General features: G+C 45.7%; 1 protein-coding gene across 4 annotated transcripts in view; it reads right to left on the bottom strand.

Annotated features, from left to right (window-relative positions):
• Nucleotides 1–22,563, bottom strand: part of LOC139582623 (disks large-associated protein 2-like) — a 160,056-nt gene that overhangs the window by 52,993 nt on the left and 84,500 nt on the right. For all 4 annotated transcript variants that reach the window (XM_071412766.1, XM_071412764.1, XM_071412767.1 and 1 more), the window contains 2 exons: nt 14,795–16,002; nt 1,977–2,203 (listed from right to left, as the gene is read on the bottom strand). In XM_071412766.1, the coding sequence (XP_071268867.1) occupies nt 1,977–2,203; nt 14,795–15,925 (1,358 nt within the window). In that variant the 5' untranslated portion in view covers nt 15,926–16,002. The remainder of the gene's footprint in view (nt 1–1,976; nt 2,204–14,794; nt 16,003–22,563) is intronic.

The raw sequence follows: 22,563 nt of genomic DNA, 5'->3' as shown, positions 1-22,563 counted from the left end.
TTGATTAGAAACATGTTGGGTAATTTCTTGACAACCGGTCAAGAATCTGATGTCATTTGGAAATTTTGCACTGAAAATGTTCTAGTCTTTGTTTTCGCTGGTCCCTAAACATCTTTGCATCTCGAAAGAAGCAGAGATGACAGGGAAAACTTTAACAATGTCAACTAGATTGAATAATTCATTCTATCTATTTATGACATTATTCTGGTGAGAAAAGCTTTAATTAGTCTTCTAGAGCAACAGAAGCTGCATGTATCTAATTATAGACAAATTGCCTAACAAATAGCCTACCTAAATGTCGAAAAGTATAAAAAGGAATTGGGTAAAGAATTAAATCCTGCACCCCCTGTCCAAAAATCTGTCTGCTGTCTCTGACTGAGCGGGCCTTAGATTTGAACTTTATTACATATATAGTCGTGCAGCTGTGGATAGGTTATTAGCAGTCTACTCCCGCTCCCCCTCTCCGGTGCTCAACATCAACAGTTTATTCATTATTACGCACACCTGCCACCATCGTTAAGTACACCTGCGCCTCATGAGACTTACCTGGACTCCATCACCTTCCTGATTTCCTCCCCTATATCTGTCACTCCCTTTGGTTCTTTCCCCAGGCGTTATTGACTCTGTTTCTGTGTTTCATGTCTGTACACAACTCGTGGTTCATTTTTTGTTCTATGTTCCATTATTTATTAAATTCACTCCCTGTACTTGCTTCTCGATTCTTAGCCTACACGTTACAGAATAACGCCTCCCCAAGGGGAAGCAACAGGGATTTGTTTTTACTGTCGGATCCAAGTGCGGCTGCCGAGCAACCGGGGGTGTCTCAGCTGGCTCGTCAGGCTTCCATGACTCAGCTGGCTCAACAGGTTCCCAAGCCTCGGTTGGCTCGTCAGGCTCCCATGCCTCGGTTGGCTCGTCAGGCTCTCGAGCCTCAGCCGGCTACAGGTTCCCTTCCCGCGCCTCAGCCGGCTATAGGTTCCCTTCCCGCATCTGTATGCTACTTGTGTTTCTTGTTTTGTTCCGTTATTTATTAAATTCACTCCCTGTACTTGCTTCCCGATTCTTAGCCTACGCATTACACACGCAACAATAGTAAATGTAAATCCAGGACACTCCAACTATTATGATATATTACGTTTTTTATGGTATGTATTCATTTGTGGATGTCCGTCATCCATTTCATATGATATGTTATGAATTACAATTCATATGTTATGTTACAAATTTGTTGTGGCTTACACTAGCTAGTGACTATGTGGCTAATGCTACGGTTAGCTAGGTGGCTAATGTTAGCTAGGCTAGGTTAAAGGGTTAGGAGTTAGGTTAAAGGGTTAAGTCAATGGGTTATGGTTAGGGGAAGGGTTGGCTAACGTGCTAAGTAGCAACCTTTGGGTTGCTAGACATTTGTGTTATATGCCTACCCATCCACCCTACTTTCATTTTTGCCTTAACTAACCTTCTGTCTTATGTAACCATACGAAACGTAGCATATCATACTAATTTGAGTGTCCTGGATTTACGTTTACTACACTCTTAGAAAAAAGGGTTCCAAAGGGGTTCTTCGGCTGTCCCCATAGGAGAACCCTTTTTGGTTCCAGGTATAACCCTTTTGGGTTCCATGTAGAACCTTCTGTAGAAACGGCTCTACATGGTACGCAAAAGGGATTTACCTGAAAACAAAAAGGGCTCTTCAAATATTTCTCCAATGGAGACAGCTGAAGAACCCTTTTAGGTTATAGATAGCACCTTTTTTTCTAAGAATGTATATTATGTCTAGTCTATGAGACCAGGCTGACATGTACGGTGTCCATTTTAGAACATCCTCAGCCTCATACCTCATGGGTGAGGATTGACTCAAGCAGGAGTGACTTATGAGGCTGAGGGTGTGCTAAAACAGACACTGCAGCAACGATCTAGTGACAAAGCATTATTGAATACCACAAGTAGCTCTAGTTGAGAAATTAAGATGGGCCTACCTTTGGGGGTCTATGTGGGGCCTCTGCATAACTGATTTGAGGACGAGGGCATCGGGTCGGATGGCCTTCTGGGGTGAGGACTTGGGGCTGCCATCAGATTCGCCACCAGAGTCATTGTCTACCTCTCCCATGGCTTTGACGTAGCTGCTGCTGCGCATCCGCCGACATGGGATCTCCTCGTCCTTGTCTCCGTCCTCCGGGTATCCACTCCACTCATCCTGAGGCACCTGCAGCAGAGGTAGATCCAACAGTCACATAGATCCAACCCCCCCCCCCTTGTACATTATGTTCTCTGCTAGTACAATGGGGCCCGGCTGCCAAAAGAGTGTAAGAGCTGACTCAGAGTCAACAGAGGAAGAGTTTTCCCCTAACACACACAGGGACTGACTGGAGCATCCCCAGCTTCTGTTCTCCCCTCAGACTCACCCCTCACTCCCCAAGGGTCTGCTACTCTAATTAACCAGTTTACTGCTCATAACATTCTACTCCTACTCCAAGCCCTTTTTGTTTTATTCATCTTTCTCTAACATTAAATGTTTTGTTATTTAGCCAAAGCGCTTTTCGGTGTGTATAAGCAGCTGAATAGCATTACATATTTCTCAGAAACAACAAGAGAAACTATCCTCAATGGTGGCAAGATATTCTCAGTGTAATAAGCTAAAAGTTTTTCCAAAAACATTACATGATACAAATATCAAGTCAAATAAAATTTTACTTGTCACATGCGCCAAATACAACAGGTGTAGGTAGACCTTACAGTGAAATGCTTAGTTACAAGCCATAACCAACAACGAAGTTTAAAAATACCAACAAAATGAAATACAAAACAAATTAAATAAGAATAACAAGTAAAAATGACAAATATTTAAAGAGCAGCACTAAAATATCAATAGTGAGGCTATATAAAGTGGGGTACCAGTACAGAGTCAATGTGCGGGGGCACCGGTTAGTCGAGGTAATTGCGGTAATATGTACATGTAGGTAGAGTTATTAAAGTGACTATGCATAGATAATAACAGAGAGTAGCAGCAGTGTAAAAGAGGTGGGGGGGCAATGCAAATAGTCTGGGTAGCCATTTGACTAGATGTTCAGGAGTCTTATGGCTTGGGGGTAGAAGCTGTTTAGAAGCCTCTTGGACCTAGACTTGGCGCTCTGGTACCGCTTGCCATGCGATAGCAGAGAGAACAGTCTATGACTAGGGTGGCTGGAATCTTTTACAATTTTTAGGGCCTTCCTCTGACACTGCCTGGTATAGAGGTCCTGGATGGCAGGAAGCTTGGCCCCAGTGATGTACTGGGCCGTACGCATTACCCTCTGTAGTGCCTTGCCTTCAGAGGCCGAGCAGTTGCCATACCAGGCAGTGATGCAACCCATCAAGATGCTCTCAATGGTGCAGTCATGAGTGCGGCCGTGCAGTCATGAGTGAACAGGGAGTGCAGGAGGGGACTAAGCACGCACCCCTGAGGGGCCCCCGTGTTGAGGATCAGTGTGGCGGATGTGTTGTTACCTACAATTACCACCTGAGGGCGGCCCGTCAGGAAGTACAGGATCCAGTTGCAGAGAGGAGGTGTTTAGTCCCAGGGTCCTTAGTTGAGAGATGAGCTTTGAGGGCACTATGTTGTTGAATGCTGAGCTGTAGTCAATGAATAGCATTCTCACATAGATGTTCCTTTTGTCCAGGTGGGAAAGGACAGTGTGGAGTGCAATAAAGATTGCATCATCTGTGGATCTGTTATGGCGGTATGCAAATTGGAGTGGGTCTAGGGTTTCTGCGTTAATGGTGTTGATGTGAGCCATGACCAGCCTTTCAAAGCACTTCATGGCTACAGACGTGAGTGCTACGGGTCAGTGGTCGTTTAGGCAGGTTACCTTAGTGTTCTTGGGAACAGGGACTATGGTGGTCTGCATGAAACATGTTGGTATTACAGACTCAGACAGGGAGAGGTTGAAAATGTCAGTGAAGACACTTGCCAGTTGGTCAGCATCTGCTCGGAGTACGTCCTGGATATCCGTCTGGCCCTGCGGCCTTGTGAATGTTGACCTGTTTAAAGGTCTTAATCATATCGGCTGCGGAGAGTGTGATAACACAGTCGTCCGGAACAGCTGATGCTCTCATGCATGTGTCAGTGTTACTTGCCTCGAAGCGAGCATAGAAGTAATTTAGCTGGTAGCTGGTAGGCAGCTCTCGGCTGTGTTTCCCTTTGTAGTGTGTAATAGGTTTCAAGCCCTGCCACATCCGACGAGCATCAGAGCCGATGTGGTAAGATTTGATCTTAGTCCTGTATTGACCCTTTGCCTGTTTGATGGTTCGTCGGAGGGTATAGTGGGATTTCTTATAAGCTTCCGGGTTAGAATCCCGCTCCTTGAATGCGGCAGCTCTACCCTTTAGCTCAGTGCGGATGTTGCCTGTAATCCATGGTTTCTGGTTGGGGTATGTACATACAGTCACTGTGGGGACGACGTCATCGATGCACTTATTGATGAAGCCAGTGACGGATGTGGTGTACTCCTCATGCCATCGGAAGAATCCCGGAACATATTCCAGTCTGTGCTAGCAAAACTGTACTGTAGCTTAGCGTCTGCTTCATCAGTGTCTGCTTCATAAATCCAAGATGGCGTAGCAGTCAGGCGTCTTTGTCTTCGTCTTGTCCCTTGTATATATCTTTTTTCTTTGTATATATTTTTTCAATATTTTTCTTAACCTCAACTTCAACATACTCTCCTGCAACCCGCCTCACCCAATGTGGTATGGATCTGCTATTTTCTTTACTTTAGAACCGGACAACTAGCCAGCTAGCCAGCTAACCTGCTACTAGCTAGTAGTCAGCTAGCCACTGCTAGTGGTCATCAGCTAACCTTTAACCCGGACAACTCCTGCCAGTCTGCACAGTGCGATTCAACCCATCGGACTTCTTCTTCTCCATATCTCCGGATTCCTAAGCCAAGCTCTGAACCGTTTCACCTGGATCATCGCAGCTAGCTAGCTGCTATCCAAGTGGTTACTCCTGGCTAAGGTTTCTGACCCTAAGCAAGCACCAATTAGCCTGGAGCTAGCCTATGCTAGGCCCATCTCTCGGCTAGCTGAAGAGGTCCATCAGCCACTCCTTGGGCTACAATAGCTATTTTGCCAATTGGCCTGGAGCCCTTTTACTGCCGATACAGAGCCCTGCCGATTTATCACTACTGGACTACCGACATAATCCGCCCAAGGGGTTTTTTCAACAGGCTCCTCCATCACGAAGTCCCCTGAATGCCTATCTGCTAGCCTGCTAGCCGCAGCCCACTAGCTGTCTAGAGCATATCGGACTGTTAGCTGAAGAAGTCCATCAGCCAATTTCTTGAGCTACTATACCTATTTTGCCAATTGGCCTGGACCCTTTTACTACACGGAGCCCTGCTGATCCATCACGACTGGTCTGCCAACGTAACCGCACGAGAGGGCTACAACAGACTTCTTCCGTCGCAACATCCCACTAAGGCCCTTCTGCTAGCCCCGGCCCGCTAGCTGTCTGAATCGCCATGCCTCCAGCTCACCTAGCTACTCACTGGACCCTATGATCATTCGGCTACGCATGCCTCTCCCTAATGTCAATATGCCTTGTCCATTGCTGTTTTGGTTAGTGATTATTGTCTTATTTCACTGTAGAGCCTTAGGTTTACCTCCACTGTATTCACATCCTAAATCAAATCAAATGTTATTGGTCACATACACATGGTTAGCAGATGTTAATGCGAGTGTAGCAAAATGCTTGTGCTTCTAGTTCCTACCATACCTTTGTCTGTGAATTATGCCTTGAATCTATTCTACCACTCCCAGAAACCTGCTCCTTTTACTCTCTGCTCCGAACGTACTAGACGACCAGTTCTTACAGCCTTTAGCCATACCTGTCACGTTCCTGACCTTATTTCCTTTGTTTAGTCTGTGTTTAGTTGGTCAGGACGTGAGCTGGGTGGGCATTCTATGTTTTGTGTTTCTATGTTGGGTTTGTTGTTTGGCCTAATATGGTTCTCAATCAGAGGCAGGTGTTTTTCATTGTCTCTGATTGGGAACCATATTAAGGTAGCCTGTTTGCACTGTTGGGTTGTGGGTGATTGTTTTCTGTCTTTGTGTTCTGCACCAGATAGGACTGTTTTCGGTTTTCACATTTATTGTTTTGTAGCTTGTAGTGTTCACGTTATTATTCTTTATTAACAAGCCTCCAGATGAGCTTCTTCTGCACATCTATCACTCCAGTGTTTAATTGCTAAATTGTAATTATTTCTCCACTATGGCCTATTTATTGCCTTACCTCCCTTATCTTACCTCATTTGCACACACTGTATATAGACTTTTTCTATTGTGTTATTGACTGTATGTTTGTTTATTCCATGTGTAACTCTGTGTTGTTGTTTGTGTCGCACTGCTTTGCTTTATCTTGGCCAGGTCGCAGTTGTAAATGAGAACTTGTTCTCAACTAGCCTACCTGGTTAAATAAAGGTGAAATAAAAAAAATAAAAAAATCATACCTCTTTTTTATTGACCGAGTCACTGGTGCTTCCTGCTTTAATTTTAGCTTGCAAGCAGGAATCAGGAGTATAGCATCTTTGTGTGTGGAGAAAAGGTGGCCTATATTTTTTTCCCCCTCTGGTTGCACATTTAACATGCTGGTGGAAATGTGGTAGAACTGATTTAAGTTTCCCTGCATTAAAGTCCCCGGACACTAGGAGCACCACCTCTGGATGAGCGTTTTCCTGTTTTCTCATGGCGGTATACAGCTCATTGAGTGTGGTCTTAGAGCCAGCATAGGTCTGTGGTAGACAGCTATGAAAAATACAGATTTGTATGGTCTATCGTTTATCAATTTGATACTCTACCTCACCCGAGCAAAACCTTGAGACTTCCTTAGATATCGTACAGCAGCTGTTGTTTACAAATATACATAGACCGTCACCCCTTGTCTTACCAGAGGCTGCTGTTCTATCCTGCCGATACAGTGTAAAACCTACCAGCTGTATGTTGTTCATGTCTTACCAGCGGCTCCTGTTCTATCCTGCCGATACAGTGTAAAACCCGCCAGCTGTATGTTGTTCATGTCGTCGTTCAGCCACGACTCGGTGAAACATAAGATATTACAGTTTTTAATGTCCCGTTGATAGTTTAATCTTGCTCGTAGGTCATTGATTTTATTTTCCAATGATTGCATATTTGCCAGTGGATCGGATGGCAGTGGGGTTTTACTCGCACGGCTACGAATTCTCAGAAGGCAACCCGGCCTCCGCTCCCTTTTTCTCCGTCTTATCTTCACGCAATTAACGGGGATTTGGGCCTGTTCCCGGGAAAGCAGTATATCCTTCATGTCGGACTCGTCGGACTCGTTAAAGGAAAAAGCTTCGACCAGTTCGTGGTGAGTAATGTCCAGAAGTTATTTTCGGTCATAAGAGATGGTAGCAGCAACATTATGTACATAATATGTTAAAAATAAGTTACAAACACAAAAAAACTAACAAATGAACACAGTTGGTTAGGAGCACGAAAACGTCAGCCATCCTCTCCGGCACCATTCTACTAAGTAATCCAGATTACTTAGTACTGATACACACAATACATTTGCCAAATTTTTATTTTTGTAGAGATGGTGTACCGCAGGGATGAATACAAATGCCAATTCCCTTCCCCCTTGTAATCCTCTCTTGTACAGCATGGCTCTGAGGTCTAAACTCCAGTGAGTGGAGTCAAACTTCCTAGGGGATGATGTAATGTGCCATGAACCCCAACAGCAGTTACCAAGCATAGACAAGTGGTGCATGTTCTGTTGGTATAAATATGAAACTTTTACTGAAAATCCAGAGGTCTCAGGGTCAGCTATAGGATGAAGAGTGTTACACAGCACAGTGAGGGGAGTAATAAAGTCATGGATAATACCATGTCTTCCTCCCGAATCCTCCACATTCATTTTAAGGCGAATGTAGGCAAGTGTGTAGGTTGCAGCCATAGCAACTGCAGATAAACGAGCGACATTAACACATCATGCATATGCAATGGCGTAGCCTCGACTGTAACAGTCGTTCGACGAACGACAGAACAATTAATAGTGATTAAGGGATCGTTGTTAATTACATGGTGTTGCTTTGCCGTAAACATTTCCACACCAAAACAAAGCAGCTAATTTACTGTACAAGTAGCTCTAATTGGTGAAATCAAAGAAGGTTAATAGTTTAATAAGGCATGTTCTAGTCAATCCACATTAGTAGACAGTACATGCGAATTGAAAATATTCTCTAGCACTCTAAGACTTTAACCATATATCTTACACATTCTTATTTCAAGGCATATTGGCATTGACATGAAATTAGCCATCAACGACCAATCAAATTAATGATGTTACACATATGTTGTAGCTGTCCAGTATAATGATCAGGCGTATGTACTGTATGTATAACATAAAATTCCATCACGCTGTGCTCCCAGTGGACAAGGGGAGCAGTGGTTCTTAGAGCAACAGCCTGGGGCACTAGTGGTCTCCCTCTCTACCTCTACCAGTTACTCACCCCAACCAATCATGGGCCCTGTCTGGTTATTTCCCCTCAACAGTCCCTGGGCTGCTATCAGAGAGAGCAGAGTAGGATGAATGTTGGGTTTTCTGTTCCTGGAGGTAACCTCACACTCACTCACATACAGTGGGGAGAACAAGTATTTGATACACTGCCGATTTTGCAGGTTTTCCTACTTGTAGAGCATGTAGAGGTCTGTAATTTTTATCATAGGTACACTTCAACTGTGAGAGACGGAATCTACAACAAAAATCCAGAAATCACATTGTATGATTTTTAAGTAATGAATTAGCATTTTATTGTATGACATAAGTATTTGATCACCTACCAACCAGTAAGAATTCCGGCTCTCACAGACCTGTTAGTTTTTCTATAAGAAGCACTCCTGTTCTCCACTCATTACCTGTATTAACTGCACCTCTTTGAACTCGTTACCTGTATAAAAGACACCTGTCCACACACTCAATCAAACAGACTCCAACCTCTCCACAATGGCCAAGACCAGAGAGCTGTGTAAGGACATCAGGGATAAAATTGTAGACCTGCACAAGGCTGGGATGGGCTACAGGACAATAGGCAAGTAGCTTGGTGAGAAGGCAACAACTGTTGGCGCAATTATTAGAAAATGGAAGAAGTTCAAGATGACGGTCAATCACCCTCGGTCTGGGGCTCCATGCAAGATCCCACCTCGTGGGGCATCAATGATCATGAGGAAGGTGAGGGATCAGCCCAGAACTACACGGCAGGACCTGGTCAATGACCTGAAGAGAGCTGGGACCACAGTCTCAAAGAAAACCATTAGTAACACACTACGCCGTCATGGATTAAAATCCTGCAGCGCACGCAAGGTCCCCCTGCTCAAGCCAGCGAATGTCCAGGCCCGTCTGAAGTTTGCCAATGACCATCTGGATGATCCAGAGGAGGAATGGGAGAAGGTCATGTGGTCTGATGAGACAAAAATAGAGCTTTTTGGTCTAAACTCCACTCGTCGTGTTTGGAGGAAGAAGAAGAATGAGTACAACCCCAAGAACACCATCCCAACCGTGAAGCATGGAGGTGGAAACATCATTCTTTGGGGATGCTTTTCTGCAAAGGGGACAGGACGACTGCACCGTATTGAGGGGAGGATGGATGGGGCCATGTATCGCGAGATCTTGGCCAACAACCTCCTTCCCTCAGTAAGAGCATTGAAGATAGGTCGTGGCTGGGTCTTCCAGCATGACAACGACCCGAAACACACAGCCAGGGCAACTAAGGAGTGGCTCCGTAAGAAGCATCTCAAGGTCCTGGAGTGGCCTAGCCAGTCTCCAGACCTGAACCCAATAGAAAATCTTTGGAGGGAGCTGAAAGTCCGTATTGCCCAGCGACAGCCCTGAAACCTAAAGGATCTGGAGAAGATCTGTATGGAGGAGTGTGCCAAAATCCCTGCTGCAGTGTGTGCAAACCTGGTCAAGAACTACAGGAAACGTATGATCTCTGTAATTGCAAACAAAGGTTTCTGTACCAAATATTAAGTTCTGCTTTTCTGATGTATCAAATACTTATGTCATGCAATAAAATGCTAATTAATTACTTAAAAATCATACAATGTGATTTTCTGGATTTTTGTTGTAGATTCCGTCTCTCACAGTTGAAGTGTACCCATGATAAAAATTACAGACCTCTACATGCTTTGTAAGTAGGAAAACCTGCAAAATCGGCAGTGTATCAAATACTTGTTCTCCCCACTGTATATGTATATTAAATGCAGCCATCGTTGGACATAAACCTGATTTATAAACGTCTCCTTTCCAGCATATAATCTGTATAGAGCAAAACAACATCTGGTCATGTGACTTCAGAGAAGAGGTGATACGGATCCTACAGGAAGCTGCATGTGTGACAGAGTGGAAATTCCACCCCAACCAGGGCGTGAACGCACAACCTTCCTCACCGTTCCACAACATACTCAAATCACTGTCAATACACTGACCCAGTAAAGACAAGGCATTTCTGAATCCGCAGCAACAATAATTCTGTCTCAGAAAGGCAGTATGGATGCTATGTGCTACACATTCCTGTACCTCTCAAGTACAGTGTTGCCTTGTTGATTAGTGAGGGAGGGATACAGCAAATAAAAACATTCATCAGGAAACTCTAATTCAATGTAACTAATTACATACAAGGTGAATACTGATGAACACTTCCTAAAGCATTGCAAAGCCTGGTTGGGTCAAAAGGCAATTGCAGACAGACTGCTGTTGTGACCTAAGTGGACATGTTGGTGTGACAAACTGCTTAACAAGAGAGCAAGGACGCTAAGCTTTAACAAAAAAATACAAAAAAACGCAAATCTCCTCAGCAATGCCTGACTTCGCAAGCCAACAGGATAATTAGCTGGCTTGCTTATATCTTCACTTCAAAGCTCTATCAGCAAAACTTTCATTCACACTAATCTGCTGTTTGTGCGTTTCTCCGTTCCCACAAGAGAGAGTTGAATAAAAATACAGTGATTGTGTGGAAACTAAATTAATCATGCTTAAAGACAGCAATAAAGCAAAGGTATTATTTTTTCTCCTAATGCGTTGTCTTTGATCAGCTGGGGCAGTGGTTAACAAGGCAGGCGTCGCTCATGAGAGCCCAGCGCTAGCTCGTTAGCTTTCCCCTGTCTCTTCTCTGAGTGGATGTTGTTACACCTGAATGAAGAGGAGCTTGGCTGCGCCACTGGCTTCGATTAGGCTAGAAAAGGTCTGCTGCCATTAGTTGGTATACATTTTATCAACACCCATAGACTGGTGAGTTAAACATTTCTAGGAGACTAAGATGGACTATCTTGAATGATATACACTAAAATGCTCAGAATAGTTTGACACACATTGAGATAACAGCTTTTCTTTTTGTTAGTCCCCACCATCTAATACATTGGGTTTGCTCCCTTAGACTGTTTAACAGTAGAGGAAAGGAGGGAGTTTCTGGTTGTGTGGGTATGTAATAATTCTCATAGTAAAAATGTAAACCATAACATTGCATTAATGAGATAAACGACAAAAAAGCCAATGCCACAGGCACCCCGGGTCTCTAATTAAGCAATAAGGCCTGAGTGGGTGTGGTATATGGCCAATATACCACGGCTAAGGACTGTTTATATGCGCAACGTGGAGTGCCTGGACACAGCCCTTAGCTGTGGTATATTGGCCATATACCACAAACCCCTGAGGTGCCTTATTGCTATTGTAAACTGGTTACCAACGTAATTAGAGCAGTACAAATAAATGTTTTGTCGTACCCGTGGTATACGGTCTGATATACCACGGCTGTCAGCCAATTAGCATTCAGGGCTCGAACCACACAGTTTATAATGTGAAAGATTCAAAGTCCTGCCACCTGTGCCTGAGCTGTGCTAGACACACAAGATGACAGCCGGACAGAAGAAGCCATTCCATCAAATTTTATTGAGTGTGGCGAGCAGATCGCCCCAGCCAGCGAGCACTCAGGGAGAAATATATATGTAAGACTTGACAGCTTATTCATTACAATTACTGGGTGCATGTACAGCGGCCAGATGTTGAAGCACGCCCACCGGACAGGGATGCAGACCATTACCCTAATCGGTCTCCATAACGCTGCATGGTGAGCAGGCAGGCAGGCAGGCAGACAGACAGACGACACTCTTTATGCACATGGATGCTGGGGTGTTTAGGCCCTGGGGATATCATTTGTTACAATGACTGGTGCAAATCACCAGGGGACACCAGCTTGACCTTCAGATGTGTTACTGAGAATACTTCAAAAGCCATCTGGATGAATGGATAGGATAGAAAGGTCTGCTCGGTACAGAAGACTGACAGATTCAGCCCAGTCTACCTCTCTACCAGGCTCCATACTATCCCATCACATTTGCTGTATCAATATCGGTGCAATACTGGTGTAGGCCTTCCACCTGTGATAATGTAAAAAATAATAAAAAATATACTGTATTGGTCAGATTCACTGATAAACAGCCATATGATAAACAAACTGTAGTTGAAGGTTTCACCTTAAATTTGAGATTTTTTGTCCTTTTTGAAAAAAGATGCAAACCAAAACCATCTAGCTAAATTCCGTTCCTTTGCTTGTAGCTTGCATCTCATCTGACTGGTGAGAAGCAGAAACCGAGCTGTTTGTTCCAGTTGTAGAACTGAGATTCAGCTGAAAAGATGTTAGCACTGTCAGAAATGCTACAAAAAGGTAGCACATCGTTGGTTCTTAATGAACAGAAATTAGCATGTGAGAGCAATAAATTATACATTTAATTAAAATTGTTGCACCTACAAACTTAGTCAATCCGACATTTCTTAAATCCAATAGTCACTTTATGGATGCTGTAGTCTCATTTTAATCTGATGTCTCAAATTTGAGCAAGGTAGGTGCAGAAAATACTCTTAAAACTCAGTTGCTAACAACCATGTTAAATAATCTGGTATGTGGTTCTCTGTAACAGCCGGACGGCTCATGAATGTATTGTGTACCTCCAATCAAGTTGATTTGCGAATTTTCATCTAGATTGGTGTCCTTTAGTTTAGATATGATGGTGGGGAGATTTTAATTTAATATTGAGCTTCAATCAATGCCTATATTGTGGGGGATATCACTCCCACAATAATACAGAAGGATGGGTGACTGAAGCAGTAAGGCCTGGAGTGAAAGTAATGCAATCAAACCCTCACCTTTGGCCTGAATGTATCACTTTATTACACAACAGGCTTCACCTCCATCATCTTGATGTGGTCTCGCCGTTTCTACAGCAGGAGCAGCAGACACTTATTGGATCTTGTTAGCATAATGACTTCCCTTGGAAGAAGCAGCTCAGCGTTTCTCAATCACTGTCCTACCTCTGAGTCCTTTGCTTCTACCAGGCTTAGGTCACTGAATATAGACCAACCTGTATCTTATCAGGATTAGGTCACTGAATATAGACTAACCTGTACATATCAGGATTAGGCGACTGACTATACACTGAGTATACCAAATATTAGGAACACCTTCCTTTTACCTGGATTCAGTCTATGTCATGGAAAGAGCAGGTGTTCTTAATGTTTTGTACACTCAATGTAGAGTAGACTAACCTGCATGTAGATACCTCTGGTCCTAAAGGTCTTTATGTATGCGTTAGACATCACATTTGCTGACATTGCAAGATTACAATTAGGGATGTAGTGGTAAAATAAACTAACGCCGGTATAAGCTATTCACAAAATAAAAAGCCCCGTACAGTAAACACAGGTTGCGCGTCTCTTTTATTTTGTGAATAGCGTATACCCTTGACTCGATCCCTGATCATCTTACAATACTATCTCAGAAGATTGTTAGTGTCCAACAAAGAGCTATAATGAATAATAATAACTATATAAACTTTTATTGAAGTGTACTTTACACAAACCAATATGTCAAGGCAGTGTTAGACACTTTTGCAATTCAGCGTTATTGAGGTAGAAATCAAACTATTAAAAGATGAAAGCCGTAGCCTATACCTTGTGTCCGTAGGTTAACAGTCTGAAACCCCAAACGTGTCAAACTTTGAAATAGCATAATTTATTGCTGCTGTGTGTTATGTCAGGTGAGTGTATTTTACTTTAGATATCTCTCTCTCTCTCTCTGTTCGTGTGTGCGTGAAAAAGATCCATGGTGTTTGAAAAACAGCAGGAGTTGCCCACAAGATAGAGAAGGTTATCCAAGGAAGCTTCCATCTCTATTATCTACAGTCTCTTCCTCCAAGACATTGATTCCCTCAATTGGTCGCTCTAAATAGACAATAGCTCCCCCAGGGAACTCACAATGGGGAATCACAGATAAAGTATATTGGCCTCACACATAGGAGCTGGAATTGTTCCTCTGAGAATAGAAAAGGACAGGTTCAATCAAGGAGGTTTTACTGACTGGGCTGACTGATGCATCCATCATTATGTTTTGCTCAGGATGACCTTTCTAAGAATCAATGAGATCAATTGCTGCTATTGTTTGTAATATATTTGGATGTGTGATACGATAAATTGGGAAATGATTATATTACCTCTGTCATGTGTTACATTGAATTATTCCACATACAACATAAAAGCTTTGGGCAAGGTTCAACATCTCTGTTCAGCAGTATCAGTGCGCGCGCGCGCACACACACACACACACACACACACACACACACACACACACACACACACACACACACACACACACACACACACACGCACACACACACACACACACACACACACACACACACACACACACACACACACACACCCACCAGAGCCATGGCTCTGAACACCACTCACCTGCAGATAGTGACAGGCCCGTAGTGAGGGCTTGAGGTCTGTGTGCATCATGGGTTTCTCCAGGTTAAGGGAGGACTTCCTGTAAGCTTCCTTGGCCTGGCTGACAGTCAGCGTAGACCAGGAACTTCTCTTCATAAACTTCCCCTCCGGAGCCGTGGCCATGCTCTCGCACGCCGAGCACTTGACGTCGTTGTTGCTCTTCGAGGTCTTGAGGGACATGTCCCCAAAGTGACTGTGATGCATGGAATCCGGGTAGCAGTGGGCGGCATGGGCGTAGTCACCGTGGTGACGGCTCATGACGCTGGGCGTGCGGTAGGTGCTGTCGCTGTCCAGGTTGTCGTCAGAGCTCCAGAAGCCGCCCGCGCCCCCCGAGCGGTGCGCCTTGCGCTCTTTGCTCTTGCTCCGCTTGCTGCCGTGCTTGGAGCCTCCGTGGTGGCCGTGTTGGGAGCCTCCGTGGTGTCCCCCTCCTCCTCCTTCACCCTTGGTGCCGTTCATCTTGGACGATCCCTCCAGGGAATGGGACTTGGTGAAAAGCTTCTGGACAGAGTGGACCAGGTGGCGGATGCGTCCGGGGCTCTCGCTGCGCTGCTCCGTGGTGGTGGTGGTGGACGCTCTCTGGTACTGCAGCGTGTGGAAGCCGTCGTGATGCAGCGGCAGCTGCTTCTCAAACTGGTCCAGCAGGTTGGCCGGGATGCGGTTGCTCTTGCCGCTGCCCTGGTACTGCAAGACGGAAGCGGCAGTGGCAGCAGCAGCAGCATGGGAGGTGGCGGAGGCAGTGATGGCGGCGCAGTCGTCCCGCGTGGCTGAGTCATAGTACTGGGTGCTGTAGTGCATTCTGGGGAAGGTGCTGCTAGAAACGTGGTCGATGGGGCCAACGCCGACTGACGAGGGCGCCATCATGACGGGGGACATCATCATGCAGTCTGAGTGAATGGAGCTGCGCGGTGAGTAGCGGTGATGGTAGTCCATGGGGCAGATCTCAGTGGGGCTGAGCAGGTAGGAGGTGTGGCGTGAGTCGGAGGCGCCACCATGGTGGCCCATGCCATGGATGTCTTGGGGGTAGTCGAACTGGTCCAGCCCGTGGGGCGAGAGGATCTGGTGCTGGGAGCGACCGCCCGATAAGCCCTTCATGTTCCTAGCTGGGGGGACAGGGTGGCGTCTGCCTTCATCGAAGTGTCGAGACGGGGACCAAGGGGAATACTGCTGGTCTGACAGAAATACACAGAGAGAGAGAGAGTAATAAGAATAATGCTCAGACTTGTGTAAATGCATTCAGTCACCTTATGCAGGTACAGTAAGTGATCGCTCCAAATCTCAATTGTTTCTTCAGCTGCTTTCAAAAACGGCAGCAAGAGTGCTGGGGTATGTATCTTTAAAATCTCATGAAATCCAATAAAGATTTTGATTATTTACTTTGAAGATATAGTACATACAAATGTAGGATCTTAATTTGATCATTTTCTGAGCAGCAGGAAATGTGAATAATTATGTGGATTATAATTCATGTTGGGGTTGATAAATATAATGAGGTTGATACATTTTTGGTTAGGGCAAATCAAGTATGACATTTAAGTGGAAATTACAAACTTTAGAAACCTTTTTAAACCTCTAATACACTACCAATTTGGATTTCCTGCTGTGCAGGGAAATTCTCTGCAACAACAGAGTGATCAAATATTGAAAATATTCACTTTATTGAATCTGTATAGGAGCCTGCTGTGCCCCTCCCTCCTGTGCCAGGTCTATTGGAAACAGATAAGAGGCTGTTCCGTGTCTGCCACCATTGCAGTGCTTAATGTCAGCTGCACATCTCCATTTTGAACTGTTTTGTTCCGGAACCTATTTGGTTGGATCTGGTACCTCTCCTGGCATGAAAAATAATTTTTGCAATGTAAAAATTAAAATAAAAGCGAGTTGCCTTTTAGTTAACTCTCCTGCCCCCACAAAAAAACGTAATGTAAAAAAAGTTGATTTTCAGCCCGGGCCTAATATTCTAAAAGTTTATTTGGTTTGGGCTGGCCCAGGTTTATGGTTTGAGTCAGTGAAACTAGAAAGCATTTTTAGGACTATAATTTCCCACACCTAGGCCTAGGCTATTGATAGATTCGAGACAAGGTCATTTTTATTGATCTCAGATTCTCAGTTTTCAGTGAAAGTAGGCTGCCATTTTGATAATTTGTGCAGTATTAAAAAAGATTCTGCCAAAGTCTCCAGTCATGTAAAATGAAGTAGAATTGCATAAAATGTGTTTATAAAGGCCAACATTTTCCCAGACCATAGGCTACTAGAAATGTTCCCCATATGTGCAACTTCTATAAGTGCCTCTACTCTACGCCACCACGCAAATGCGATGATATGCATGCAATGCTTTACTATGACGTTTATTATTATTATTATGTTTTATGTGTTTCACTATATCAGAACTCCTCAGGTCATCACACTCTCGCGCTTACTTTTTGTTCTGGCTGCTCCCAATTTAAAAATGAAGCTCTGCCACCAGCGCAGCACCGTAACAACCGGTTGAGCCCAGCTGTTCAGTCTCTGCCACCAGCGCACCACCGTAACAACCGGTTGAGCCCAGCTGTTCAGTCTCTGCCACCAGCGCAGCACCGTAACAACCGGTTGAGCCCAGCTGTTCAGTCTCTGCCACCAGCGCAGCACCGTAACAACCGGTTGAGCCCAGCTGTTCAGTCTCTGCCACCAGCGCAGCACCGTAACAACCGGTTGAGCCCAGCTGTTCAGTCTCTGCCACCAGCGCAGCACCGTAACAACCGGTTGAGCCCAGCTGTTCAGTCTCTGCCACCAGCGCAGCACCGTAACAACCGGTTGAGCCCAGCTGTTCAGTCTCTGCCACCAGCGCAGCACCGTAACAACCGGTTGAGCCCAGCTGTTCAGTCTCTGCCACCAGCGCAGCACCGTAACAACCGGTTGAGCCCAGCTGTTCAGTCTCTGCCACCAGCGCAGCACCGTAACAACCGGTTGAGCCCAGCTGTTCAGTCTCTGCCACCAGCGCAGCACCGTAACAACCGGTTGAGCCCAGCTGTTCAGTCTCTGCCACCAGCGCAGCACCGTAACAACCGGTTGAGCCCAGCTGTTCAGTCTCTGCCACCAGCGCAGCACCGTAACAACCGGTTGAGCCCAGCTGTTCAGTCTCTGCCACCAGCGCAGCACCGTAACAACCGGTTGAGCCCAGCTGTTCAGTCTCTGCCACCAGCGCAGCACCGTAACAACCGGTTGAGCCCAGCTGTTCAGTCTCTGCCACCAGCGTAGCACCGTAACAACCGGTTGAGCCCAGTTGTTCAGTCTCTGCCACCAGCGTAGCACCGTAAAGACCGGTTGACCCCGGTTGACCCCGGCTGAGAAGCTGTCCTGTCTCTGCCACCAGTGCAGCGCAGTAAAAACCGTTTGAACCTGGTTGAGAGGATGTTCTGTCTCTGCCACCAGTGCAGCACATTGCCGTAAAGACCGGTTGAGCCCAGCTGAGAGGCTGTTTTGTCTCTGCCACCAGTGCAGTGCCGTAATGACCGGTTGAGCCCGGCTGTTCTGTCTCTCCCACCAGTGCAGCGCAGCTCCGTAATGACAGTTTGAGCCAAGCTGATAGGCTGTTCTGTCTCTGCCACCAGTGCAGGGCTGTAAAGACCGGTTGTGCCCGGCTGAGAAGCTGTTCTGTCTCTGCCACCAGCGCAGCACCATAAAGACCGGTTGAGCCCGGCTGAGAGGTTGTTCTGACTCGGCCACCAGTGCAGCACAGCACCATAAAGACCGGTTGAGCCCGGCTGAGAGACTCAGGCTAATCATTCTCTGGGCTTTAGGGATCTGGAGAGGCCCACAGGAAGGTTCCCTCTCTTATTTATCTCCTCTCTCTCCTCTCTTCCATAAGCCTCCATAAACAAAACCATAGCACTCTACATCTGTTCCTGTTCCACTTCCATCACCTCTGAAACTATACCTAGAAGCTTAGGACTAATAGTATCTTCCGTCACCTCTGAAACTATACCTAGAAGCTTAGGACTAATGGTATCTTCCATCACCTCTGAAACTATACCTAGAAGCTTAGGACTAATAGTATCTTCCATCACCTCTGAAACTATACCTAGAAGCTTAGGACTAATGGTATCTTCCATCACCTCTGAAACTATACCTAGAAGCTTAGGACTAATAGTATCTTCCATACACTCTGAAACTATACCTAGAAGCTTAGGACTAATGGTATCTTCCATCACCTCTGAAACTATACATAGAAGCTTAGGACTAATAGTATCTTCCATCACCTCTGGAACTATACCTAGGAGCTTGGGACTAACGGTATCTTCCATCACCTCTGGAACTTTACAGGCATCATCCGCACCGAGCTAAAGGCTAGAGCTGCCACTTTCAAGGAGCGAGACACTAATCCAGACGCTTATAAGAAATCCTGCTATGCCCGCAGATGAACCATCAAACAGGCAAAGCGTCAATACAGGACTATGATTGAATCCTACTACACCGGCTCTGACGCTCGTCAGACGTGGCATGGCTTGCAAACTATTATGGACTACAAAGGGAAACCCAATCGCGAGCCGCCTAGTGATGCGAGCCTACCAGACGAGCTAAATTCCTTTTATGCTCGCTTCAAGGCAAGCAACACTGAAGCATGCATAGGAGCACCAACTGTTCTGGACAACTGTGTGATCACGCTCTCTGTAGCTGATGTGAGCATGACCTTTAAACAGGTCAACATTCACAAGGCCGCAGGGCTAGATGGATTACCAGGACGTGTACTCAGGCAAATGTCTTCACTGATATGTTCAACCTCTCCCTGACTGAGTCTGTATTACCTACATGTTTCAAGCAGACCAGCATAGTCCCTGTGCTCAATAAAGCGAAGGCAAACTGCCTAAATGACTACCTCCCCGTAGCACTCACGTCGGTAGCCAAGAAGCGCTTTGAAAGGCTGGTCATGGCTCACATCAACACCATCATCTCATCGTTTATCACCATAGTGCCCACAAAGCTTATCACTAAGCTAAGGACCCTGGGACTAAAAACCTCCCTCTGCAGCTGGATCCTGGACTTCCTGACGGGCCGCCCCCAAGTGGTTAGGGAAGGCAACAACACATCTGCCATGCTGATCCTCAACACGGGGGCCCCTCAAGGGTGCGTGCTTAGATCCCCCCGTACTCCCTGTTCACCCATGACTGCGTGGCCAAGCACAACTCCAACACCAACACCATCATCACAAGTTTGCTGACGACACAACAGTGGTAGGCCTGATCACCAACAATGATGAGACAGCCTATAGGGAGGAGGTCAGAGACCTGGCAGTGTGGTGCCAGAACAACAACCTATCCCTCAACGTGAGCAAGACAAAAGGAGATGATCGTGAACTACAGAAAAAGTAGTGGAGAGGGTCGAGATTTTCAAGTTCCTTGGTGTCCACCAACAAACTATTATGGTCCAAACATACTAAGACAGTCGTGAAGAGGGCACGACAACACCTTTTCACCCTCAGGAGACTGAAAAGATTTGGCATGGGTCCCCAGATCCTCAAAACTTTCTACAGCTGCACCATCGAAAGCATCCTGACCGCCTGGTATGGCAACTGCTCGGCATCCAACCGAAAGGTGCTACAGATGGTAGCACGTACGGCCCAGTACATCACTGGGGCCAAGCTTCCTGCCATCCAGGACCTATATACTAGGTGGTGTCAGAGGAAGGTCCAAAAAACTGTCAAAGAGTCCAGTCACCCAGTTCTCTCTGCTACCGCACGGCAAGCAAAGCACCAAGTCTAGGTCCAAAAGCCTCCTTAACAGCTTCTACCCCCATTCCATAAGACTGCTGAACAATTAATCAAATGGCCACCCGGACTATTTACATTGACACCCCCCCCCCCCTTTGTTTTTACACTGCTGCTACTCGCTGTTAATTATTGTTATTTTATTTTCTTTAATTTTATGTTTGGAACAAATTTGAAATTTGACATTGGAGAAACATTTGACGTGAGACTGTGAGAGCTGGTAGTCAGGAAACCCCATCATGAATAAATCCACAATCATCATACATCATTTATAGGTACTCTGATCCACACTATCAAAAGAGCCTGAAATAAAATGCACAGTTGTCATGGCAACCACCGCTGAAAAAACAAAAAACATTATAGGATTTTCAAGGCTCTTCATGAGGACCCAGTCTTAAAAAAAGTGTGTAATGTGAAACATGTACTTATACACAATTGGCAGGGTTGGTGTTGTCTTTCACATGCGGTTGTTGTGGAGTAAGGCATGTTGCTGGTCTCTCACATGGAAGGGAAGACCTCTTCAACCTTCACAAACACGCACACACACAAGCGCACACGCACACACCATATCAGCCATGACCTGTTGAACTCAACAGGTCCTCCGACAGACCATCGTAGGAATCATGTCTGACCCTAAGCTTCCTGGTTTGATCCCACCTGTTACAGTCTCTGACCCTAACCTTCCTGGTTTGATCCCACCTGGTCCAGGCTCTGATGCTAACCATTCTGGTTTGATCCCACCTGATCCAGTCTCTGACCCTGCCCTACCTGAGACCTGCATTCCTGTGACTTCTCCACATGTGACCAACCAACTGAGGTCTCTACTTGCGACCTGCTGGCCCCTGGTTCTGCCTTTCCCCTTTCTGTCCTGTCCTGCCCAGGGAATAGCCTAGTGAAACTCAATAGACTGGCTCAGTAGAGGAAGGGAATAGCCTAGTAAAACTCAACAGACTGGCTCAGTGGAGGAAGGGAATAGCCTAGTGAAACTCAACAGACTGGCTCAGTAGAGTAGAGGAAGGGAATAGCCTAGTGAAACTCAACAGACTGGCTCAGTAGAGTAGAGGAAGGGAATAGCCTAGTGAAACTCAACAGACTGGCTCAGTAGAGTAGAGGAAGGGAATAGCCTAGTGAAACTCAACAGACTGGCTGAGTAGAGTAGAGGAAGGGAATAGCCTAGTGAAACTCAACAGACTGGCTCAGTAGAGTAGAGGAAGGGAATAGCCTTGTGAAACTCAATAGACTGGCTCAGTAGAGGAAGGGAATAGCCTAGTGAAACTCAACAGACTGGCTCAGTGGAGGAAGGGAATAGCCTAGTGAAACTCAACAGACTGGCTCAGTAGAGTAGAGGAAGGGAATAGCCGAGTGAAACTCAGACAGGCTTGGCAGCCCAATAAATCAGCCCTGGCAAATTGCTAAACCCTAACATACAGACGATATGACAGGCTAATCTATAGCTCTATGTAGGCTGACGTGAGGATAGTAGGACAGTGGCAGCACTGCTGGTTGGCTGCCACTCTTGGAAAACAGTCACTATACATACTGTACCTGCAGTATAACATCCAAAACCTTGGCCAGCTCACTCTCATTCTTTCTCTCTAGTTCTCCCTCTCTCTCTCTCGTTCTCTCTCTCATTATCTTCTTCACTCTCTCTCGTTCTCTCTCACTCTCCTTACAATGCAGCAGCACACAGCAAAGCAGATGAGATGGACTGTGTGGTTGCCAAGGCAACACAATTTGTCAAAATGAAGCAAGCAAGCGGTTGTCACATAGCAGTCATATATAGAGCACTGCATACATCCAGTAGCCACACAGTAGTTATGTATAGAGCACTGCACACATCCAGTAGTCATGAATAGAGCACTGCATACATCCAGTAGTCATCCAGTAGTCATGAATAGAGCACTGCATACATCCAGTAGTCATATATAGAGCACTGCATATATCCAGTAGTCATACAGTAGTCATGAATAGAGCACTGCATATATCCAGTAGT

This window comes from Salvelinus alpinus, chromosome 8, assembly GCF_045679555.1.
Source record: "Salvelinus alpinus chromosome 8, SLU_Salpinus.1, whole genome shotgun sequence".
Taxonomy (NCBI): domain Eukaryota; kingdom Metazoa; phylum Chordata; class Actinopteri; order Salmoniformes; family Salmonidae; genus Salvelinus; species Salvelinus alpinus.
Note: the sequence above shows the minus strand (reverse complement) of the source record. Positions and strands in the feature narration are given on the sequence as shown.